The sequence below is a fragment of the Ambystoma mexicanum genome, chromosome 1q (genome assembly GCF_040938575.1).
Source record: "Ambystoma mexicanum isolate Mex_15411 chromosome 1q, UKY_AmexF1_1, whole genome shotgun sequence".
NCBI lineage: Eukaryota > Metazoa > Chordata > Amphibia > Caudata > Ambystomatidae > Ambystoma > Ambystoma mexicanum.
The window spans coordinates 1,011,424,588-1,011,449,830 of record NC_090922.1 but is presented as its reverse complement, the minus strand read 5'-3'; the positions used below and the strand labels follow the sequence as shown (position 1 = coordinate 1,011,449,830).

At 42.8% G+C, this 25,243-nt stretch overlaps 1 protein-coding gene across 1 annotated transcript in view; it reads right to left on the bottom strand.

The window, feature by feature from the left end:
- The window catches only part of LOC138540371 (putative ferric-chelate reductase 1), a 1,004,090-nt gene that overhangs the window by 848,446 nt on the left and 130,401 nt on the right, over positions 1-25,243 (bottom strand). The window contains exon 2 of the mRNA XM_069641679.1: positions 10,770-10,968. Within this exon, the coding sequence (XP_069497780.1) occupies positions 10,770-10,968 (199 nt within the window). The remainder of the gene's footprint in view (positions 1-10,769; positions 10,969-25,243) is intronic.

The following is a 25,243-nucleotide window of genomic DNA, read 5'->3' as shown; positions in this document are numbered from 1 at the left end:
TCCTTAAAAGGACTGTTTTGGCTTACACTAGTATAGAACTTTCACACGATGTTATGAAGGAACAGTGTATTTCCTTCATCGGTTAGGTGTACTCTGTCTACAGAAATTGGCCATGTAAAACTGTATGTTGTTGTTCGCTATCCATAATCGTTTGTGGTCTGTCATGAATGCTGAGACTGCTTTATTAATATTTCTCTGGGGTTTCTCAATTTTACCATTAAATCTGGTGGTCCATCTCCATTTTGGCCCCTGAGTTGAGATTGGAAAAGATAAAGATGGTGTGATGAAATAGTTCCATTAGTTTTCCCATGTCTTGTTTAATCATTAAAGTAAGGGACACCCCTTGTACATTCCCCAAATAATTGCCTGCACAATCAATTAGTATGACATCTGGGTGCCCTGTACTTCTCAGACTTAATAATTTTGGGAAATTCTGGAACCAATGCTTTACCCGAAATACAAACCATTTAATTGTAAAATCTCACAAACCTATGTCCACGTTAATATTTAGTTTCTCCCAAAATGCCAGCAACCAAAACAGCCAACTGTCTGCAATCAGCAACACAGTTTTCGAACCAACCATGATATCTGCAGTCTTTCTCTGTTTCCAGAAAAATTATTCCATGTTTGAATTTTTTGTAACACCATATTTTTATGGGGTGAATATGATTGCCCAATTGTTTTTTTATTTTACTTTCTAGATATAATACAGTGTTTTGATTAGCTGAATTTACTGTATCATTAATGTTAATTATGTATAGAATAACAAAACCCTTGCAATTCAAGGAAAAAACTTTAGTTGTAGGGACCTTAAGGTGAGAACTTGATGCAACAAAACGCTGGGAATTCAGCTAAAGCCACCTTAACTTCCGGTCCCCTGTTGCGCAGACTATGACCACAATGATGACATCACAGATCACATCACTGATAACATCACTAAATACATTACAACAGCAACTGCCATTAAGCATGGGCTTCGGTCATGGTCAGTGTGCATGGCCAAATATATTTTAACACTTTTAACAATATTTCCACTTAGCCTCTGTATTGCATCTGTGTGACCTAGCCTTCAGTGCTCTGCATTGTAATAGCCTTACCGAGTGCAAGTGCACGATCAGCTTTGTACTAATTCTATTTAGCCTTCCCATGCCTTCAGACTCCTGATTGTTACCCACCTCGGCTCACTCACAGAGACGAGCTTTATAGCCTCAGCTCTACCACCCTCAGAATCTTGGACTGCATGTAATTGTAGCCAGGAACCACTAACATTTGATAATCACCTCACCTTACCTATACAGTGATACCATGCTACTACACCCATCCCCAAGGCAACTGCTACCATGTTACTACACCCTTCTCCAAGGCAACTGCTCTCTTCACTGAGGACAACGCACTGTGCGCTGGGGGTTTCCACCAATATACTACTTCTAGCACTAGCTAGCCTAGCTGCACTTAGCATTGCGCAATCTGTAATTATGACCCTTACATGTAGACCCTTGACTGCCCTCTCGAGCGTTGAACTGCTTAACATCTACTTAAATGACCCTGCTTTATGGCTAGAACACGTCACCAAAAAACCCACACCTAACTAACCCTGTTCCACTCATTTAAAAAAACATAAGATTAGGAACTAGATTCCCGGGCAGAATGGGCCATCCTTTACACCCTTGCATCTTAACATCTAGCCCGTCCCACCAATATCCCATTTCATGTAATCCTGTTTATTCCCAGACGGTCTTAGCCCCACCAAGAAAAGCCACACAGATCAAGGCTGCGCTGGTCAAGATCCCTTGCAGCACACGCATTGGACATAGCGGATCTCATCAAGACCCAGGAGCTTGATCTCCTTGCCATCTCAGAAACATGGCTGCACCCCGCCTCTGGCCCGGCACTATCCTTGGCTATCCCCCCAATTACACCATCTCGAGATGCGACCACACATCCAGAGGTGGCGGGATTGCTTTCATCCATAAAAATTCTCTTGGACTTAGAACCCTCCCAAGTACAAACTTGGAATCGGCTGAGCTACTCTCTGTCAAACTTCCCATATCTGCCAATAAAACAGCCACTCTACATCTAATATACAGACCACCCTGTCCTCCCACAACATTTGTGGATGACATCACATCCCTAGTACTCGACAAAGCTAAAACGAATTCTCAAACAATCATCCTTGGAGATCTCAATCTAGGCTACCAAGACCCCACAGACCCTCACAGCCACCGACCTTGCTAACACCCTCACCGACTTAGGCTTCTCCCATCATATACATGTACCTACCCACATTAAAGGGAGATCCCTAGACTGGCTAATCGACACTAATTGCAACGTTAGCCTGCTCTCTAATGCTCCGTGCGCATGGTCAGATCACCACATCATCACCTTCACTATTGAAGCAGCCCACTTGCCCAAGCCACCCATTGCCCCTGCCATCCCCACCAGAAACAAAAATAATATCACTGCCGAAAAACTTCTCCCCCTTATCCTACCTGCACTTAACAATGTCACTAACCTCTGTTCAGACCCCACCACCCTGGCTGATACCTACAACCAGACAGTGCACTCAGCCATAAACTCCATCACCCCTCTTAAACTAAGGAGTCCTAAACAGCATACGCACCTCAACTCGTGGTTCACACCTCAGCTTAGAGTGTTGCGCAAAGAGAAATGTATTGCGGAGGCTCGGTGGAAAAGTCACCCATCTGATGCCCACAAGGACAGGCTATTCCTTGCTACTCTCAGCTATAAAGAAGCCATCTTTCAGGCTAAAAAAGATTCCTATAATAACCGCATCCTAACAGCACAATCTAACACTAAGGAACTATTCATAATCCTCAAGGAACTTGAGACTCCTGCAACACCCCCAGACTCCTGCACTAAAGATAGCACCTCGTGCTCCAACATGGGCAAAATTGCAACCCTCCAATCCAAAATTAAAAACAAACAAAACTCCTTACAGTCTGATCAACTCCTGACCGTTCCCACGCCTAACATCGCCCAAACTAACCTACTCTGTAAACCTTTCATATTGTCCCCCCTCACCACTCGCGAGGTTGAAGGGATTATAAAAAATCTCAAACCCTCCAACTTCCAAGTTGACCCTAGCCCTGCTCCCATCACCAAGCTTCACATGAATTAGCCCCTTTCATCACGGCCTTCATAAAGGCCTCCTTCAAAACGGGCATTCTCCCTTACAACCTCAAGGATGCCTGGGTTATCTCTTTACTCAAAATGCCATCACTCGACCCCAATATACCTACCAATTTCAGACCCATCACCACTGTCCCCTTCCTCCTCAAGATCCTTGATCGTGCAGCATACCTGCAGATCCAAGACTATCTTGAATCGAACAACCTTCTTGGATTAAGACAATCCGGTTTCCGTCCCAAACACGGGACGGAAACAGCCCTAATCGACTTGAAAACCCAAATGGAGATTCTAAAAGACAATGGGAAGCTACTGCTACTCCTTCTCCTAGACCTCTCTGCGGAATTTGATCTGGTCAATCACCAAATACTTTGCCAACATCTCAAATCTGCAGCCCACTTCTCGGACTCAGCCAATGCATGGATCCACTCCTTCTTAAACAGTAGATCCATGCAGGTCTTCACCCACCCTCTACAATGTGTTCACCAAACTCCTCTTCGATGTGCTCGACTATCGATTCCAAATCACTGAACAAAGTCTATCTGGTCATCCAGGCCTGGATGGCACAACATGAACTATGCCTCGACGACGAAAAGACGGAGCTAATATTACTAGGCTTGACTCAACGTCTCAGCAAATTAGAACAAGCCTTTAAGTCGTTCAATATCGACGGCAATGACATCAAGGTATCGGTAGACACTAAAACTCTAGGCATCTACCTTGACTCGACCCTCTCGCTGAACAGGCAAAACAATGCAGTTAGGTCGGCCTCAGCCTACACCTGCAAACTCATCACTGCCTGTAGACCTTTTCTCAACCCACAGAATTGTATTACATTGGCAAGAACACTCATCATGTCAAAAATCGACTACTGCAGTTCCCTCTACCTGGGGACCAGTCAGTTTAACCTCAACAAACTGCAGACAGTCCAGAACAATGCCATCAGGCCCGCCCTCAACATCCCCAGACGATCCCACATCTCCAACACCCGCTCCGACTTACGTTGGCACCCAGTAAAACATAGAATCGCTTTGCAAACTCTAGCCTTTACCCACAAATCCCTGGACAACAAAGCAACACCCTACCTTGCCTCTCGACTCACACTCCACACTTCCACGCGACCCACTAAAACTCCACATATTCATAGCCTCATCATGCCCAGATTCAAACTCCAAAAAGCTGGTGGGGTGAGTTTCCCTGTCCTAGCCAGCAAGCTTTGGAACTCCTTGCCCACTCCCATCAGAACAGAGCCTTCTTTTCTAACCTTCAAGAACAAAACCAAATCCTGGCTGTTCTTGCAGTATGTATGAAACACTTACCCAAGATATGGATCTGTCTTGTAATATACTGTAAATGTGTCTATATCCTCTGTATTGTGTTGTAAATATTTTCTACATTGTACGTATGGTAACTGCTCTCAAGAAGATGCGCCCGGTTGCCCGAGGGCCTGGTTGCGCTTTATAAATAAATAAAATTACAAAATGAATGGGTACTAATCATGGCCTTCAGTTATGCACAATGGTCACAACCTTCAGTCATGTGCACTGAATATTTTAAAACACTAACAAGCTATCAACCATAGATTTTGGCCTTTACCAGTGGATGCTACTTTCAGCAGTGTCCACTGTATATTATAGACACTGAACAGGCACTAGCCATGGACTTTAGCACAATACTGGCCAGTGGCCACAATGTATGACTATGGGCCTCATTACACGGATGGTGGTGAACCATGGCGCTATTAGCGCCATGGTTCATGCCGGTAAAATACTGGCACCCCCTTGGTGGAAAGGGGAATACCGCCCTATTCCAAGGTTGGCAGGGCAGTAATTTCCCCTTCCACCATTGCCCTTCCCCATTCCCATTTTTGCCCCATAGGGCTCTATGGGAATGGGGAAGGCGCTAATTACGGTACCGCAAATTGCGGTACCGTAATTAGCTCCCTGGTCCCTTTGCGGGTTAGATTTTTAACACCTGCAAAAAGCAGGCGTTAAATTCCCCAACCCGCAAAGGGACCTCGTAGTAAGGCGGTAAGGATTTACCGGTACCGGTAAAATACCGGTACCGGTAAACCCTACCGCCATCCGTGTAATGAGGCCCTATGTCCACTATATATTCTAACATATAAATTGGCCACTAGCCGTAATGTTTGACCATGAGCAGTTTGTATATCTTTTGGCCATGTCCACTATACATTTTAAAATAATAAAATGCAATAAGCGATGCTGTGCGACCGTGCCCACTGTGTATTACACAACACTAACCAGCCACTAGCTATGGCCTTCGACTGTGACCGCTGTATATTATATACAGTAACCAGCCTCTAGCCATGGTCTTCAACACAATACTAACCAGTGGCCACAGCCTTTGGCTGTGCTGACTGTATATTCTGACATATTAACGGGCACTAGCTATGGCCTTTAGCCATGGCCACTGACTACAGCTTTCAACGTTGCCCACTGTATATTTTAAAACAGTTACAGGCTACTAGCCACGGCAGTTAACCATGCACATTCATATTTCTGAACACTAACCAACTAGCTATGGCATTTGGTGCTGGCCATTGACCCCAGCCTTTGTCATGGCCAAGTAAATGGGCTAAATTGCTATTAAGGAAATTAAAGTTTCCATGGGATAACTTATACATGATGTTATGTCTAATTCCATTATTGATGTAATCAGCTATATACAATGCAATTACTGTTTACACCAGTGATGGCTTCAGTGGTGTAATTCGTAATGTCACCATTGTTCTCATACAACATGTAATGGTGATGTCATCAGTGATTTGATTTGTGATATCATCATTGTGGTCATAGTCTGCGCAACAGGGGCCACGAAGTTGAGGTAGCTTTAGCTGTGTATTTATATATATATTATATATATATATATATATATATATATATATATATATATATATATATATATATAGAGAGAGAGAGAGAGAGATATATAGAGATATATATGTATTCAATGAAAAAACTTTGTTAAAGGGACATTATGGTTACTTTTCACTAATAACATCCTATCAAAACCAGTGAAGAAAATGTGTTGAAAGGATATTATGGTTTCAAGTAAAATCAAAAACCCCCCCAGAAATTCGCCAGTTATGGTAAGCTAAGCAACCATGACTTGTGCCACCACCGTGCACTGCTAAGACTAACACCCATGACATCAAAGATCACATCACAAATGGTATAACAACAAAAAACAGCTCTTTTCAGACCCAGCTTTCACAGTTCAAAAATGGTAATACCAAATAAATCATGCAGTTCCCTGCGCAGTCTGCGAATGTAGGTGGTGGCACCATCAAAAACATTGCACTCTTTTCTGGGAGAAAGTGTTGGCTCTGAAAAGAGCCTTTTTGTGTTGTTTTTGTGGTTTTGGAAGGTTTGAAGTGGCCAACACCTACTGCAAAAATGCCTGCTATAGTTGCAAAAAGGGCTGCAAAGCATTTTGGATATTTCACAAAAAAACAGATTGCCAGCATCAGTAAAATGGCCTCCATCTCTGTGAAAAATTTTGGTGCTACGAAATGCATTGTTTTCATTGTGCCAACATCTCTCAAAAATGCGCAAAGGGCCTTGTTGGCATTGTGACTCGCTTTCTCCATTTACAGACCAAATGAACAAGAGCGCAGCCACATCTGTCGCAGGGCAATGCAACAAAAGATTACTCAGGAGCTTGGAAACATGTCCATGACTTTCCCATGTGCCTCTTTCATCGCAAACTGCAGTAAGATTCCAGTAACGTGGCATAAACTGTTCCCTCCACAATGGACAATAATAATGGCTGGATGATGGCACGTCACCAAAGTGGCACAAAGAGGAAGCAAGTCCACTGACTGCATGCCACACACTTCATACCAGTGCACATCCAGATGGTGAAATCCAAGATGTGCAGCCACTCCACAGTGCTCTGTATACAGCTGCAACCAATGTATCCAAGAGTCCCCCAAATTCCAGACACTCTGCCTCGTAAAAGACAGAGCCATGGCCATAGATATCTGTACTCCTCTCAACAAAAATACCCTCTGCCACACTCTCTACTTGCAAACCACACACAGGGAACCTTATTAGCCAATCCCCTGACCTCCATAGTCCCATTTCCATGTCTGCCATCCTGAAAAGCCCCAGATGTGGTATGTGTGATTTGCGAACTACTGCAGCGCCTGCAGATAAATCGGCCAATTCAAGACGGGCGGAAGAGAAGTTTTTTTTAGCTGCTAGTAAACAAACAGCTTTTTTTGGGGGGACTTTTCTCTTCTTTTCTTCTGTACAGTCTTACATGAACTTCTTCAAAACATCCCTTAGGTTGTAAAACAAAATAGCATTTCCAATGGTGTAAAAAGAAATGCCATCTGCAGTGAAGAAGTTCACACTAAGAGAATTAATGTTCTCATTGTAGAAAGTGAACATTCCGGCACTGTGCAAAAACCCAGACATGCATCTATTTACAAGACACCTTCTGGCATCTTGCTGAGGAAAGAGTACATTGGGGTTGTTCCATACTGCTCTAGGTGGTATCTGTGAGAAAAGCACCTTTGCACTGGAAAAAAGCAGTATCAGTGCCTTCATCAAGTCCTTGCACTAAGCAATCATGGAGCACTGATGTAACCCAAATGCAATGCTCCACAATGCACCACTAGAACATCAGGAATGCTGAAAGTGGCCATAACTCTGCAAAGATCAAGCACTCCTTGCAAATTACGGCCAGGCACACTGAACCAGAAATCCTCCACTCCTTCAAAACCAATATTGTCAGAAATGCCTCTTCCCTCTGCATACCTCTCCAGATCATTTACAAATGAATCTCCAACAATCAACACCCTGACTTTCGTCATCTCTGCCATCTTCACTGCACACAGGAATGCAAAACAATATTACCCTCTCTTCCTATGAAAGTCAACCTGAATACCTGATTGACTAATCCCTACAGTCCCATTTCCATGCCAGGCATGCTGAGAAGCCCAAATGTGGCACACCCTGTCCGCGAACAGCCGCACTGTCAGCGGACCCTGTAGCCCAAGGGCAGCCCTTCTTCCCTTTCCACTTCATTCTTTGCAGCACTCCCTCATTGGCTATTGTTAAGCAGGCACACAACCATCCACCAATCACATCCAAGAACTATACATTTAACTCTGTCAACACAGTTCAACTCTTTAGATATACTGTTCAGTACAGGTCTCCTGTAATTGCAAAGCACCTCAAGCAAAAAGTACTGTTAAACTCTCCAAGATTTCTGCTTCCAGATTCATCCACATCTGCATCCATCAACACAAACTACAGGTATGCATATGTTTTGTACAGTACTTTTGCAACCCTTTTACAAATGCATGTGAACAGAGTGCCTGCCACTTACCCTGCATAACCTACTCAATAAGCATAATGTAATTTGTCATCAAGTGGCAGTTACTTACAATGCTGTGTGCTTTCAACATTTTCTTTTAAAGCCCACTTAACAGTTGACAACCACATATTTCACTTTTAGCAGCACTCTCTGTGACTCTGCATGGATTTTTTTCCCACATACCCAATGATTATGCAACCAAACACAGGAACTGAGCACATTGCACACTAAACTTGTTTGACGCATAGTACTTGTAATGTACTAATTATGAGTGTCCACAAAGTGCATGAATATGGGAAATTGTGTGCAACATGACATTATGAAGTCCCTTACCTAACATGTTATGCTGTTGTTTTGCACAGACAATGAAACAAAGATTTCTCCTTCATTTCCACATGCAACAAACAAAACATGTGCCCGCAATGGCACAATATTCAAATGTGCTATTTCCACTTCAATGGTATTCTGTCACTGTGTTCCAAAAAATATGCAGTGCCTCAACAGTATGTATAGTGAATATACACTTTTTGGTTTCATGCTTCTTTGTAATGGGCAAATTGCATTTCTATACACCTGTTTGTGCAATGCTTATGCCAGTGTGCACATTCTTGGTTGCATGGGCGTATTATGCTGTGGTGGTTGTAGCCAGCCCCTTGACTCCTGGGTGCTGGGGGCCGTAGGGGCTGGCCACAACCACCACAGCATAATACAGCCAATAATGCACCCAATAATCTGGCCAGTAGACACAACCCACAATTAACCCTTACATTCCCAGTTCAAACAACATCTGCACATATTGAAGTAGCCTACCAACACTATTTTTCCCCAATACCAGTAACACTATAGCATGCATACCCAAAATCCCTTACTGTAAGAATCCCTCATGCGGTCACCAAATAAGCCCAAACGTTTTGCTGCAACTGCCCACCAAACACTAGCTACAGCAATAGTTGTGGGTAAAATCTTGGTTGCATGGCCGTATGATAGTGCAGTCTTTCTGCCAGTGCCTAGATTCCTGGATGAACAGCTTATTTTTAACCTATCCAAACATCACCTTATCATCTACATTCCACTCCCCTAACCTCATAAAGCCTGCCTGCACTCACCACATAAGCTGTCTGCCCAAAGGCCTGGTCTATGCACTACTGTACACATATTACTGTAATGGTTTTTTCCAATAGCCAAATTCCACTTTTGTACACATACTATTACAGTACTTGCAGCCAGTGGCCAGACTCATGCACACAAGAGTGTAGGTGCTGGCCACAACCACCCAAGTATAATATAGCCATGCACACAAGAATCTGGCCAGTGACCACAACCCACACACATAAACCAGCCACCCGAGGCCCTGTCCACTTCTGTACACAAGTTATTACAGTATTTGCAGCCAGTGGGCAGACTCTTTGGTGCATGGGTATAAAAGTAAAGAAATTGTGGGATATCCTTCTGGAGGGGAATTCAGACGGAAGTTGGTTAAACACAAATAATTGATGTTAATCTCATGTTTGATAATCAGGGCAATAGTCATGCAGAAAAGCCCCCCCCCCCCGAAAATGGCCACTCTATAATAAAGAAATAGAAAAGTTTTGCCCTCTCAAAAAACACATGTATATATGCATACAAACACGTAAGATTGTGTGAATATGACACGCATAGGTTACAGGTTTGGATTTCTAAAAGGACTATCCTACAGATAGTTGGAGGAATTTGAATTTGAAATAACGGACAGTGGATGAATAGCGGTATATTATGTGTTAACCCATTTATTAATTGTTACGTACTAACAAATCAATATCCCTTATTTTAGGGTTTGCTGAATTATTACGATTATATATTAATTTGTATAAGGTATCAGGAATGGTGTACTCATTTATTTACAGGTAAATCCATGAATAGATCCATATTTAAATTTACATGACAATTATGTTTTCCTGGTTGGTATACTAAACGTCATCTGCATTATGAATCGCTTGGATACTAAACAAGAAGTCATATACTAAAGCCTGAGCCAAAATGATTTCATATATATCTGCTCAGTCTTCGTAATACTGAGACTTTGCACAATTGCAGTGCTATTTTGCACACCATTTTCAGCGAACAAAAACGGACGTTTTGCAAAAATGCATTCGAACAAACACAGTGCGAATTTTTGATCATTTTGCCACGCATATCAATATTACTAACTGGCCATCTTTTTACACAATATTTTTCTCATTTGCGCATTCAGTCACGGACTAAAACACGTTCATTTAACTCCAAAAATGGATTACCTGTGAGTTCATCTCCTGGATTAAATGTAACTTTTGACACGAGGATTTTGTATGGCGCAGTAGATGACTGTGGAGTACTTCCTTGATGAATAGGCAACATGGAACCACAGGCCACGTTGACTTTACCATTTGGATAAGAAGACACGGTAGACAAACTGACCACGCAGGCGGCCATCGTTAGAAACGCACAGGTTTTCATCTAAAACGAATACAAAGTTTACGTTAGTTTTGGTGTGACATTAACCGTTTATTTGAAGTTCTACGAAACGGTTAGCCTTTCTGTAAGTGTAACGAGAACCCCTCTGAATCACTAGCTGTGTCCTTAATTGTTGGCACTGTTGCTTCATGAACAAGTTTCCACTACGTGCTGTGTGAGGGACGTGTTGACATAAAAAATTGCTGAGTCACGACGGAAATGCAGTTCATCTCAGCTACATGAAAACGCGGTTATTCCAGATCCACTCTTAAACAAAGCTTTGTCTAGTTAGTTCCTACGCCAGCCAAAAAGTTTTAGAACAATATGTGGGTTTTCTAAATGCAACAAGGCTCTAGCTCACTTTAACGTTAAACAGCGAAATTTGATTGACACATTGCAAGCTTGCCGGTCCGGAAACAATGTTACCAGTAAGTTTGCCGGTACCGTTGTTTCCGGACCGGCAAACTGTGAGGTCTGAGGGCATGTGCCGTCCCGCACGCCAGGTCCGACCTGCGTCTGTAGGACTTGTGACCGAATGTTCTATGATCAAAATCCTTGTATCTCAAACAGTTGGTTTGATTGCTGCACCAATCATGCTGAAGTATTTAAATTTTAGCACGAGTTTGGTTGGATAATAATAGATCAAGATCTATTGAGGCATCCGCCATCTCGTCTAAGGTGTAATTACACCAACTTTTAGTAAAGGTGGTCTGTCGAGACAAGAGGTATAAAGCCACTTTACCAAGAATATTAGATTGGGAAACAGATAGCAGACATTTTCGCAAAAAAGCACAACATTTCCAAATGACATATGAGTTCATAGATACGGACCCTAGCTCGAACTAGTTTAAAGGAAAAGGAGTACAGGTGTAATACTTGTTTCCAAAAAAGTGCTTCTAATCTATCCCACCATGATGCATTTTTCATGGGCATAGATTCTGCACCATAAGTCAAAATCGGGATGACTTTTTGTTGATAAAAGGTTAGAACAGGTTTTATCGTAAATTTGCAAAATTTTCCCAACAGAATTTTAGCCTGCGAGATTAAAGAACGTAGTTTACCACGCAGGTATGAGTCATGGTGGGGATTTGGAATGGATGCTGAAAAATATACACCTAGGTATTTATATTGTACAACTTTATCCAACACTACATTGTGTAATTTCCAATCAAATGATTTGACCTTCACATTAGGGTGCCATTTGGAGATGAGTGTTTGAGTTTTGGTTGTATTAATAACCAGTTGGTTCTTTTTTACATAGGTTTCTAGGCCATTTAATAGCTTTTGTAGGCCTACTGCAGTTTGTGAAATGAGCAAAAGATCGTCAGCATACAATAAGTATGCAATTTTGTGGGCGCCCAAAGAAGGAGCGTCGCTCTGAATGTGACTTAAGGCTATTCCTAGATCATAAATGAATAGATTAAATATTGTTGATGCTAGAATACAACCCTGTTTTAAACCTCTAAATGTGTAGAATTTTGTGGTCATAGCGCCGTCCATAGACAATCTTACTTGCATTGAAGTATTAGTGTTTAACAAAACAATTAAGGCTACTAAAGACAAAGGGCATTGATGTTTGAGCAATTTGTTGTACAAAAGAAATCGATCTATCGAGTCAAAAGCGACTCTAAAATCTACAAAAGCCAAATACAAATTCTGTTTTCTAGCAGCATAGTCAGCCTGGAGCATGTGTAAAGATATCATATTAGGGATAGTGCCTATACCAGCAACAAAACCTGCTTGGTGGGGGTCGTTAAGGTGGGCTTGCGCTGTCCACCTATTCAACTCTCTAAGAATTATGCAACAAAAGATTTTTGCTGGCGCATCCAATAGCGCAATTGGCCTATTACTCGATGGATCTTTCCTGTGACCTTTTTTATAAATAGGGACAATGATCGAATGAGTCCATGTAGGTGGTATGGTTTGAGTTTTGATGACAATGGAAAAAATACTAAACAACATTTTTGACCAAATTACGGGATGTGCTTTAAACATCCTATTGGATAATCCATCCGGACCACATGCCCCAGACTTGCTAGCTTTTTTGATGAATAGTTGTATATCCTCCAAGTCAAAGTGTAAATGAAAATTGCATGGTGGATTAACAGATTCTAAAGCTGTTCCTCCATCAGGGATTTTATAGAGGTTAGTAAAATGTGCTATCCATGTATGTTCCGAGACCTCATTGGCTTGGGAGATAACTTGACTACCTGTTGTGGGTCCGCTAACCAGCGACCAAATTCGAGCTACGTTTTTACTGTGTATGGCATTAAGCATGAGTTGGCCATCAGCCTGATAGAGCTTTGCACGCTTAGATTTAAGCCAGTTTTTGTATTTAGTTTTAATGTTTGTCAGAACATTTAATCTCGTCTCAATAGGAAGATTCATTGCCTCACGTTTTTGTTTCCTATGCAACTTTTTTGAATATTCAGTTCAGCATTGCACACATGCAATTTGAGAGTATCATTGCTGTATTTTTGACCAGAGGTAAACGCGGTGGTTTGAAAAGCTTGCAACATGTCAGAGTAATAGCATTTAGTGCAAATTAGTCCATGAAATAAACTAGATGCAGATTGAGCGAAATGCATGATGCTCTGAAAATGGAAAACAACACAGGCTGGGTCTGTGTTGTAATATAAGGAATGTGAAGAACTGTTATCCTGAAATGATGACATTGTATTGGAGCAGAAAGCATTAGAAAGATGTATACTTTTCTCTTTAGCAATTCAGTTAGCACAATGAGAATGGCACAGAGGAAATCGTGTGATGTTTTATTGGGATGATCTGGCAAGGGGAGGTGCTCTTGACTGAAAAGGGGTTTGATGAAAAGGTTTTGAGGGAAAGTTAGAGAGGCATTCCTTTTCTTGCACTAACTGGTGGAGGAGCAGAAATCTGCTGCTGCCTGAAATTGAGGCCATCTCTCTCCTGGGTTGGCAATCTTTAGAAGAGCTGCAAAGTCTCCAGCGACATTACCTGTGAATGACCACGGATCACTGCCAAGCTGAATTGGGGAATATCGCCAGCTTAACCTAGGTAATTATTTGTTAATTGAGGTGCTGGTGAAGTGAATGATACTTTGTAGCACAGGTAAGATAATTCTGTTCATTTTTAGACACTGCATCAGCAATTCAAATTTAAATGTACATGCACAACTGTGTTTATTTCTCAAAGTCTTGCTGTTATTCAAAGTGTATTTATCCTGCCAACATTTGTTATGAAGCCAACGTTAATTTGGCAGAGCTTGTAACATTATCACAGATAGAACATTGAAAGCCACTGCAAGAAAGACTTTGCCTACATTGTGAATCATAATGTGGGTGTATGTGTAACTTGCATAATTCTAGTTTATGATAAAAAAAAGTTTGAAAAGGTAATTTAGTCTCTTCATATTTCTTCTGCATTCACTCTCTTTGATTTGACATGCATAGAGAGATAAATGTGCGGTAAGAAATATCTCAAAGCAAAGTTAGCCACAGTGAATTGAGAGGTTGAATGGATGTTTTGTATTTCATTTGCATGTTTTCCATTTGTTGAAACAAAGCCAAAATGACATAAGCGTGATGTTGTAAATAAAGCATCACAGGAGAGCATGAACCATTTATTCAGAGTGGATCAAGTCCAACATTTGTTTTTTGTTAGTGACCTTGGTAAAATAATTATCAGACAGTATTCTGAAATTCGTCTCACCACTTTAAAAATGCCACAGAAATACCACCATAGCAAAATACCACAAGAGCCAAGAAAATACTACCATAGCAAAGTACAGCAAAATACCATGAAATGCTAGATATAACCCCGAAAGTATATCCTACAATGCTTTCCCATGCATTGAGACAGCTGCAATATGTGTAGAAGAAATTGTACAGACTGGTGGTATTCTGCTGCTTGTCTCTGGTATGGGGATGGCACCTCAGGTCATTTCACTTATTCTCTGCTCTGCACCTGGTGCTGCAGCATATGGGTACACACAGATTTGGTACCGAACTTGGTCCCCAGCATACCCTTTCTGAGCAGAGTGTTCATGTGGCCAAATTCAGTTGCTGTTTATTGTGTGCAAAGTAATGCCAAACATTTTATTTTGCTGGTAACTAATATACAAGCTGGGCTTATATGGATGCAATTCTGACGAAGGGGCTGTTCTAGATGGCATAATTATCAGACACATATTCTAATCTATGACAGGATTGCTGTTTTTCAAAGAAACAGTAAAAGAGGTATTGCCAGTACAGACTCTGTATTTGTGGATTAATTCTCATCTTCCTTCGTGTCACTGTTTTCCAGAAGCAAAGCATGTTGCTGGGTGCACTCACATTGATCCTTAGCTTAATTGTGCTCTAGCACCTTGAAGTGACTTTTGTGCTAGATGGAATTACAAATAATGTTCTCAGACCAAATCAGTGGGCAGTCTCAAGGAATATGGCTAATAACTACTTTATTCTCATTTAATAAAGTAGGGAGACTTGACAAACATCGGACTGATGCATGTACACTCAAACAGTATCTTGATTACACAGAGGTATTATACCCCAACATGTGTAATCTATGACATCATTCTACGTGGCAAAATACAAAACCTATTGAGGGAAAGGATTGGTTAAGGAAATATATCTACATATAGAACATATAAGGAGTAGTGCATCATTGGCTACCCCTCATCTGTAGGGCACGAACTACCTCTAAACACGTATAGTACCGATAATAGCGGGAAAAATAACAGTGAATTGGTCTATGCAACATTGTATGTTAGGTTGCCCCTAAAATCTACTTATTGGTTGGCATACTATCCCAACATTGGACTTTCGGCTTGTTTGCAGCACATATATGAAGCAAAATGTGTCGGACGCATGGGAATATCTGGACTGTTGCAGGTTTGCGTCCCCAAAAATAGGCAATTTGAGAGTTCCAGGGTTATCATTGCAGACGACTTCTTGTTATTCAATGTCACAAAGAATGGCTTGCAACGACTTCTGAATGGTTTTTCGGAGTATGCTTCTGTAAATGGGCTAAAGATCAACCCCGAAAAGATTAAGATTCTGCACTTCACAAGAGGTAGGAAAGGGGAAAACATGCAATGGTCCCTGGAGCAGTGCAGAATCGGATGTTCTGATCAGATGACTTATTTGGGATTGGACAGTTTTGGATGACAATCTAGTGGAATAATCTGGTCGGGGTTGAAAGTAAAGGTGAAAGCATTGTCAATGCAACTAACAAAACTAGATGGCAGATTTGGTAGGTTCTCAATCAAGCCAGCCATCCAGTTTTACGAGGGGAGGGAAAATTTCTCCCAAATTTTTGTACGGTGGAGAAGGGTTTGGGGCAACTGCTATTGAAGGGTTGGAGTCATTGGAAGCCCTGATTTAGAGGCAGTGCTTGAAATTGCCTAATGCAATACCGATGCCAGCAATTTGGTGTGATCTTGGTCTGACATCACTCAAGGCACGAGTTTGCTGGAAAGAATTGTCATTGCTGGCAAATATTGTTGATCCCCTGGAAGACACGCTCTATGAACATCTAAAATCTTGTAATAATGAGGTCACTGGGTAAGAAGGAGGATGTTCTGTGTGTCTTGGAACATGAAAGTTTGAACATGCTGGGGGAGCTGGGGTTGGATATAGACCTGCTGCTAAACAATCTGGGAAAAGTTTTAAAAAAACGCTCCTGGATAAAGATTGGCGTGACAGTCTAGTTCGGTTCTATGCTTACGTTTCTTTGATCCATCTTTCAACAGAAAATAAGACGAGGGGAACGATATTGCATAATATGCTTCAATTTCCAAATAAGTAAATGTGGAATGAATTACTTCTGTTAAGGTGGAATATATTAGAATCCAAGGAAGTTCTCCTGAGACGGGGTAAGCTAGGTGAGAATGAAGGAAAATGTAGGTTCTGTGGAATGGATGGGGTGGTTGAAACATGTAGACGTATGGTTTCGGACTGTTTGGCTCTGGAAAAAAAGCAAGAAAGCCACATATGAGCAAATTCTGCAGCAAATGGAATCATTGCCGGTTTATCAAGTATGGCAACAATGTGTCTGTTTTAATAGCACAAAAGATGGACTTGAAATTGTAGCCTTTCTTAAATCCTTGGAGTTATGAAAGGGGAATTTTCCTTGAAATTTGCTCAGATGAGGGGCCTTAAGGAAAATGGTGCAGAGTAATGAAAAGTCTATGGGTCCGATTCATGGAACAAATGTGCACCGAAATTTGTGGCACAAGCTGGTGCAAGCGTGAAAAAGTAAGCGCACGCGCACGCATGCGATTCATGGAAGGTCCTCCACGTGTTTTCCCTGGGATGTGCGCCAAATCCGTGAGTGGCGCACATGGGCGCACACGTCACTTCAACATCCCGAACGCCATGTGCGATGCTCACAGTGAAAGCACACAATGTGTAGCGCAACACAAACAAGGGGGCGGAACACGCGGAATGGGGACCAATGTGTGAAAATGAAGGCGTAACTGGGGAAGTACTGCTGGGAAATAGACGGAACACCCACAAGCGCGTGAACAACACATATCCATGGATCTGAATACGGGAAACCCGTGCACGCCAAAAGACACGCACAGGCGTAAACACGTCTGCTACAAGAAGGCAGGCGGAAGCGTCCCCACACAGTATAAAAGTGTGCGCAAACAACAAACACGTATATACAGCTACGATGAATGTCACATTTCTCGCAGCACTGATCGTGGGACACCGCAGTAGGAGGAGAATAGCCAGGCCCCGCATTTTTTTGCCCACAACCAGCCTTTTTGGGATGCCTGATGATCAGGTCTATGGCAGGTATAGGTTTCCACCTCGTATCATCCTAGACCTGGTCACTGAATGGGAGGATGACCTCACATCACCCACCTTGTGCTCCCAAGCACTGAGCCCCTTGGAAAAGGTGTTCAATGTCCTGCATTTTTTGGCCACTGGGTCATTTCAGTGGACAACTGCAATAGTTGGGGTTGTCTCACAGGCCATTCAGTCACGCTGTCTACACCAGGTGTTGGCAATCATGACTGCGCGCCCCTCAGTCTGCAGGCACATATACATGCCCACAACACCCGCAGAAAGGAAGGCCATGGTCCAGGACTTTAACAGGGTGGCACACTTCCCCAAAGTGCTTGATTCCACAGATTGCACCCATGTGGCCCTACGTCCACTTAGGGCCACTGAGCACATCTATCAAAACCGCAAGCACTGGCATTCCATCAATGTACGGGTTGTATGCAATGCCCATGGAATCATCACCTCTGTCCATGCAAACAGCACAGTGAGCATCCATTGTGTTGGGGATACACCTTGAGCATCATATAAAAAGGACAAGCAACAAAAATAACCAATTGACGCATGTACACAATCCCCAAATGGTAAGTGATCATGCGCTGCAGGGACACAGCATGCCAGCATGCCAGAGAAGGCAATCTATGTGCATGTGTGGGCATGGAAGTGTGGTTGTATGTGTGGTGGAGCATTGTGTAAGTGTGTGTGTCAATAGGGACATGTACTCAATACATGCATGTGAAATCAAGTGACCCGCAGTGTCCTGTACACATCTCATGTGAACATTGGCCATGTGTACACCCCAGTATGTCAAACCACAACGATCCCTTGACACCTGAAAAGTAAACAGAACACAGGAACAGCCATTGACCAGCAGAACACATCGTGTACATAGTACCCCACACAGACAATGTCAGAGAGTGCCCAAACACTGTAGCCCAAGGGTACTGTCCGACAACAAAAGGCCCTCCCTCATTTACTCATCACCATGACTTTCAGAAGAACTGTGTCTGGTGTCTGTTGGCTTCTTCCTTCTAGTCTACCTGGCTTCAGGATCCCCCTACCCCTTGGTTTCCTTGTTCCACCTTTCGTGTAAATAGGGTCCAGCCGCCTCAAAGGCCACCTTGACTGGTAAAAATACAAAATCCCAGAGAACTCCAAGGAGCCAAACCCCCAAACCTGGGAAAAAGCCTGTAGCCACAAAAAACCCTGGAAGTGTCTTCAGTAGATGACTTGACTTGAAGTCGCTGAATATGGCCAAGCACATGTCCAAGCAGAATGATAGAATAACTACCAAGGTTGCACAGTTGAACAATGGTTCAACAGGATGGGGAGCTATTTCAGTAAACAACAATCAATGAGGATGCAACAACTGATGGGTAGTGTCACAGCTCTGGTCTCCAGGTGCAGGAGTGGTATGAACCAACCACCACCTCTGCGGTCAGCAGGGGAAAGAGGGTTAGTGATCCGTTGGTTGAATAGGCATTGGTATTTAGGATAACCGGAAAAAGGATCATGGAGAGGGGAGGTGGATGGGCAAGGGAAAGTAGTGAAAATACAAAATACAACTATTGACGATTACACATTCTCAATCAGAGAAACTATGTACTTCATGCACATTGTACAAAATGCCTCAAAGGCGAGCCAAAGAGAGACTTATATCTGGGGTGAGTGCTGGCCTCCTGTCTGCGCACTCTCAGGTCCGGTAACAGGAGCAGTTCAATGCTGCAAAGAGAGCGTGAGTTACTATTCTGTGTGTGTTTTCCCCACACACACATAACACCATTCATGCCTCGAACTGTGTGACTCCTCCCCAAACTAGCACTCTTGTCTGCTGCTTTGTTCGTATACTTTTGCTTGTCCTGGTGATGGTTCATACACTGTTAATGCGGTAAGGCAGCCGCACGTGGCCCTGTGGTTAATGGAAAACAATGTGTTAAGAAACACACATGATAGAATGGGCCTTGGGTGAGCTGCTAGACGCGTGTGGCGAGGTGCGACTTCTGTACAAGTCGCGTTCTACCAGCCGCGTATTCCTATAGGTAGAGCACGTGGAAAATTGCATATGCTAATGATATGCACTGCACTCAAGTTTGTGCGTTGTTGGGTGCCCCCCCTTGTGCTGTATCGGTTTGTGGCTAGGAACGCTATTAACTTAGCTTCTATGCAGCAGTGTGGACTCCAGGATATGGGTGATGCCTGTGTGTGCCCCTGACAACTTGGAAAGCTTCTTGGCATTTGCTCCTCAGCACGGCTTAGCTGTACTGTGTGCATCTTCCCCAACCCTGTATAGTGCCTAAACTTTGGGCCTTGACAAACCTTAGTGAACAAATATACACAACTTCTCTTGTATGGGCAGACTTTCCCGCACAGCCTGTGGATCAGGACAAGGTTGCAACTATGGCAGAAAATGCCACTCTAAGTTACACCGAGGAACAGACATTAGATTTACTCTCAGGACCCTCCTTTTTCTATCCCTCAGGACCAAACACACCTGTGTCTTCAGCAAACACGGGAGACAATCTCTTAAAACTTAAGAAAAAGGTCTTCCGGATGGAATTAAATGGACATTTTCTAAAAGAATATTTAAGAGCCAGTACCATCCCCACCGGCTTAATCGTCCGAAACGAAATTCGTCTTTTTTTAGAAGACAAAGAATATACCACAAATTTTAGTTACATTGCCACAAAATGTAGCAGAGACCTCATGGTCCTTACAATTACAACTCCATAGAGGATTAGCTCAGAACACCAAAAGACCCTAGAGGACGAAGAGAGGAAAATTACAAACAACACACTCATTACTGATGCCAAAAACCAAATAGAGGCAATCAATAAACAGTTTGCCCTCTTCAAAACAAATACTTTGGCTAGGAAAACCAACAAACTACAGAAGGATATCAAAGAATTCAAAACAGAATTTATATATCCCTACACAACTGAGGAATATTCCAAGAATATTAAACAGACCGGAAACACTCAGTCTGGACAGCAGAGACCCAGGAGGGGAGGTGTGACCTTTTCAGCATCAAGCAGTAGTTCATCAAGCGGTATCTCCACTTTGGGTTACAACCCTTTTCAACACAACCAATTTGGCCAACCACAACCACAGAATTACCCACCACCTCCTCTGCAACCTTTTTTAGGACGAGGAGGGACAGGCGGAGGGTGGGGTCCCCCACCATGGAATCCCGGTTTCCAAGGCCAACGCAAATGACCGAGACGCCGGAGGAGATGGGTCCAGAGCTAGATCAAGAATTACCTATTTTTAACTTGGCAAAGATCCAATTTACAGCCACACAAATGTCAGTACTTTCTAAGGGTTTATCATTTGTACCAACTAGTAATACAGATTGGTATAATATTGAGATGGAAATACGAAGGTTCCTATGTACCGTGAGACTAAGCTCATTCTTTCAAGAGCATGAAAACATAGAAACCACTCAAGATACTGGTCTTCATCCTAAATCCACTTTCACGCCTTCTGACAATCAAATCCCCGATGACCTCCTCACATTTGAGAGATGTGTCCTGCGAGACATCAGAGTAATGAGTAAGATGAATGGTCCAATTAGACACCAAAACATCACCCCATTAGAAAGAGAAGCCCTCTCCGAACTATATAAGAAACCTGAATTTATCATAAAACCCACAGATAAGGGGGGCCGGATTGTGATTATGAAATCGGACCAGTATTACTGCATGGTAATGGAACTCCTGAATGACTCAGAAAGTTACAAATTACTCAAAACAGACTCCACCAAAGATTTAAAAACAGAAATTGCAGCTATGGTCTCATTTGCATTAGAAAGAGACTGGATATCAAAGAAAGAATCTGAATTTCTCCAGACAACACAAGGCATCACTCCCTGCCTATACGCCTTACCGAAAATCCACAAAGATCCATTAATCCCCTAGGAAGACCAAATGTGTCCGGCTGCGGGTCCATACTAGAACCTCTATGTAAATTCGTTGATTACTTTTTAAAACCCATCAGCAGCACAACAGATTCATATATCAGGGACACCATGCATACCATTCAGTTATTTGAAAATCTAGACTTCGACCAACAAAAACAGCTATTGGTTACTCTAGACATCAAGGCTTTATACACCAGCATTCCTCAACAAGCAGCAATAGACTGTGTGTATGAATATCTGATTGCAGCCAATACACAGACGAAAACCCCTCCAGAATTCATTATTGAAATCATGACATTGGCCCTATGTAAAAACTTCTTTGAATTTAACCAACAGTTTTACCTACAGATGAAAGGAACCGCCATGGGGGCAGCATTTGCCCCCGGTCTGGCAATTCTAATTATGGCCAATTTCAAACAAAAATTTGTCCTCAATCAAGTCAAGAGAGAACATCTGGTACGCTCAATGTACAATAAAAAATCTTCTCAGGGCAACATCTGGAATCTTTGACCCCTAAAAGGACATTATCCTTGCGGAACATGCTCAGTATGCCAATTCACCACTAGATTGCAACAATTTCAGATCGGAGCAAAAACATGGGCCCTAAATGATGTTTCAAACTGTAAAACAAACCAAGTGGTTTACTGCATTGAGTGCACATGCCACTTGCGCTATGTTGGGCAGATTATGCGGAATGTTGGAACACGGATATCTGAGCATCGGTCACGAATCCGATGTAAAAATATGACATCTCCACTAGTACAGCACTACATAGAGAAAAAACATAACACTCAAGATATCAAATGGTGGGTTATCGAACAGGTACGCAGTGGTCCTAACATGAAAGGTCGACAGTTAGACCTAGAATGCAGGTGGATATATAGAATGGACTCTGTTGCCCACGGCCTCAATGAACAACAACTTTTCCCACAACGATAACTGATTGATGCAGATAATCCATTTGCCTTTTTACACTTTTGAGACTTGTGATGATTACTCGAGAAGAGGCCGTGGCCTGGCATCACAACCCTCTAGGATGACCAGTAAAATCCCATCATGTAAGTTATAATAATCCTCTATCCAGTCCTACCAAACATAACACCCCCCCCCCAGTCAGGCTGACTTCATGTGAGATCATGTGATCATGTCTCTTTTTGACTAATTACACTGTTAGAGACCACCGTTACAAGACGGCATCCCTCTTTTCAATTTAGGAGCTGGTGACTCCTTACAAACTCTCCATTCCAGATCTAGATACCTTCTATAGATCAACTCCATACTAGGAAAATCAGTACAAGGACAGACACAGAGGCGTACATTTGTGAACAATTTTGCTGTGACCATGACGCCACCACTTGCACCAATCGTGACCTGATACATTCAGAAACATGTTTGGAGGACACGTGATATAACGATACACACCCCTCAGGGGTCTGCTGGATCGCACTACACATATACTGCCTGAACAAGCAGCCGCGCGTTCAGTTCAATCCAGTCCGGACATTATCTCCATAAGCCACTATCATATCTTCTGTTGATGTACGAGCAATTATACTTGGAGCGTTGCAAGCGCACTGAGATACAGGCATCGACGGTAACGTTCGCTTCCGGACTACAAACGTCACAGCCAATCAGGACTTAGAATCCCCAAACCTCCTGATTGGCTGTGGGACACACACCCTCCTCCGCCTCCGGGCCCTCGCCTGTTTTCACTGCAGCAGTGACAAGCAAGCTCTGCAGACACCGAATGCACGGCTCCCGACAGCAGGCTGCCAACGCAGACCACATTCTGTACACGGCAAAACCCGAGCACAGGTAACGAGAAATATGAGTACATTACCACACGATCATAACTCCCATTGGAGTTTCTCTGCACGGAGAAATATGACTTGCCAGACAAGTAATTCTATATGGCATTTTTCATTTGTTTCTCCCTCATTAGACACGCATGACACGCATGATGTGGTGCTTACGCCGGAACATGAACACCGAGATTTCCTCTCTCGCTCACATCTCTGTTACTCCCATGTCAACTGAGGCTCTCCATTCACTCCTGGAGCGAGATCTACACACCTCAGACCAGGGTGGACGACACGGTCCCCCCCCCTTTCAGAACAACAAATAGTCCTGCAACCTGCTACGCCCAGGCCGGGGAGCCTGCACGATCAAGAGTGTGTCCAAAAGGTTTCTGTGGTGAGACATTTACTTTATACACCCACCACGGGCAACTAGCGATAGGAGCTAGGACGTGGTTTACTCTGCCTCTTATATCCGGCCCCCACTCTTATTTGAACCACTATCTAATGGGCAATTAATCCTTTCAAGGTTTGATTTACTCAACTTTGTTTACTAATTGACCCAGAAAAGTCCAACAGGGAAACACTACCTTACCAAGAGAACAACTGACCCACTCTTCTTTTTTGTTTCTATTGGTCTCTCCACTACAGGGGTCACTCAATCGCCCTGAAGAAGGCGGCTTCCACGTCCCTTTGATTTGATTACAAGATGGACGCCATTGCCGCCGAAACGTAATTTTCAAGCAAGGGGCCTCACAAACCAACTGTATTTGTGATTGTTACACATTAGGGGGAGTTTCCACCACTTTACCCCCTGCGACGTTGGCATATAGCTATTTGAGACCACCCTTTCCCAATAGAACCTACTAAAATAGGTATCCAACCACTGGGAGTACTCGTTTCTGATAGATTCCATTAAAACAGACAGATTTAAGACTGCTGGCACTACCTAGGTATTCTATTTAAAAAAAATCTAAACAAAGGGTGCAAGGTAGACTGATGTATGCACCAGGCACTTTTAATGTAGGTAATGTCAAAGAACATAAGTTGTCGATAAACATATACATGTGTTACACCATTTGCATATTCTAAGCACCTTTTTGATGTATTTATGTTATATGTTCTATTTTGAATTTCTTTCAAAAACACTCACGTTTAAGCTGTATTGATTTGTTGAAAATATTTTTATTTGTTTTTGTTTATAATTAAGAAAAAATGTTTTATACATATTTGTAAGTGTGTGCTTCAATACAAGTTATTTATTTCCACAGCCCCTTGTGTGTATGTGGGTTTTCCTTCTGGACATTTTTCTTTGGGATAATTTCTTTAAGATATACTCCATTAGTAAAACCAACAAAGGTTCCTTGATATTACAAATAAGTCTTGCTTTACTCAATGACAAAAATCAGGATGAGCCTTTTTCAGTAGTGGTACTACCTTTTCTTGTATCCGCATCTTCCCCAACGCCTGGCTAAGCTCCCCAGCACTGTTACTTAGCTTGCATGTGTGAGGGGCCTGGAGGAAGGTCGGCTGGGGCGTGGCCCTCATGCTGCTCACCTTGCTCGGAGCTCATGGAAACAAGTCTGCTTCTGTCAGACGTCTGAGCACAAGCCCCGTGCTTCAGCTCGCATGCGTAGGCGCACGTATGCCCCTCCCAACGTGGCAAGGGTTTTGTAGTACTTAGGTCGGTGTCTGATGGGAAAGGTAGCCTTGAGGCTCCATTTCCTGCAGAAAGGGCATAAAATCCTTTAATAAGGCAGGAACGTTTTCTGTGTGTGTGTCCTCATGCTGCTTGTTAC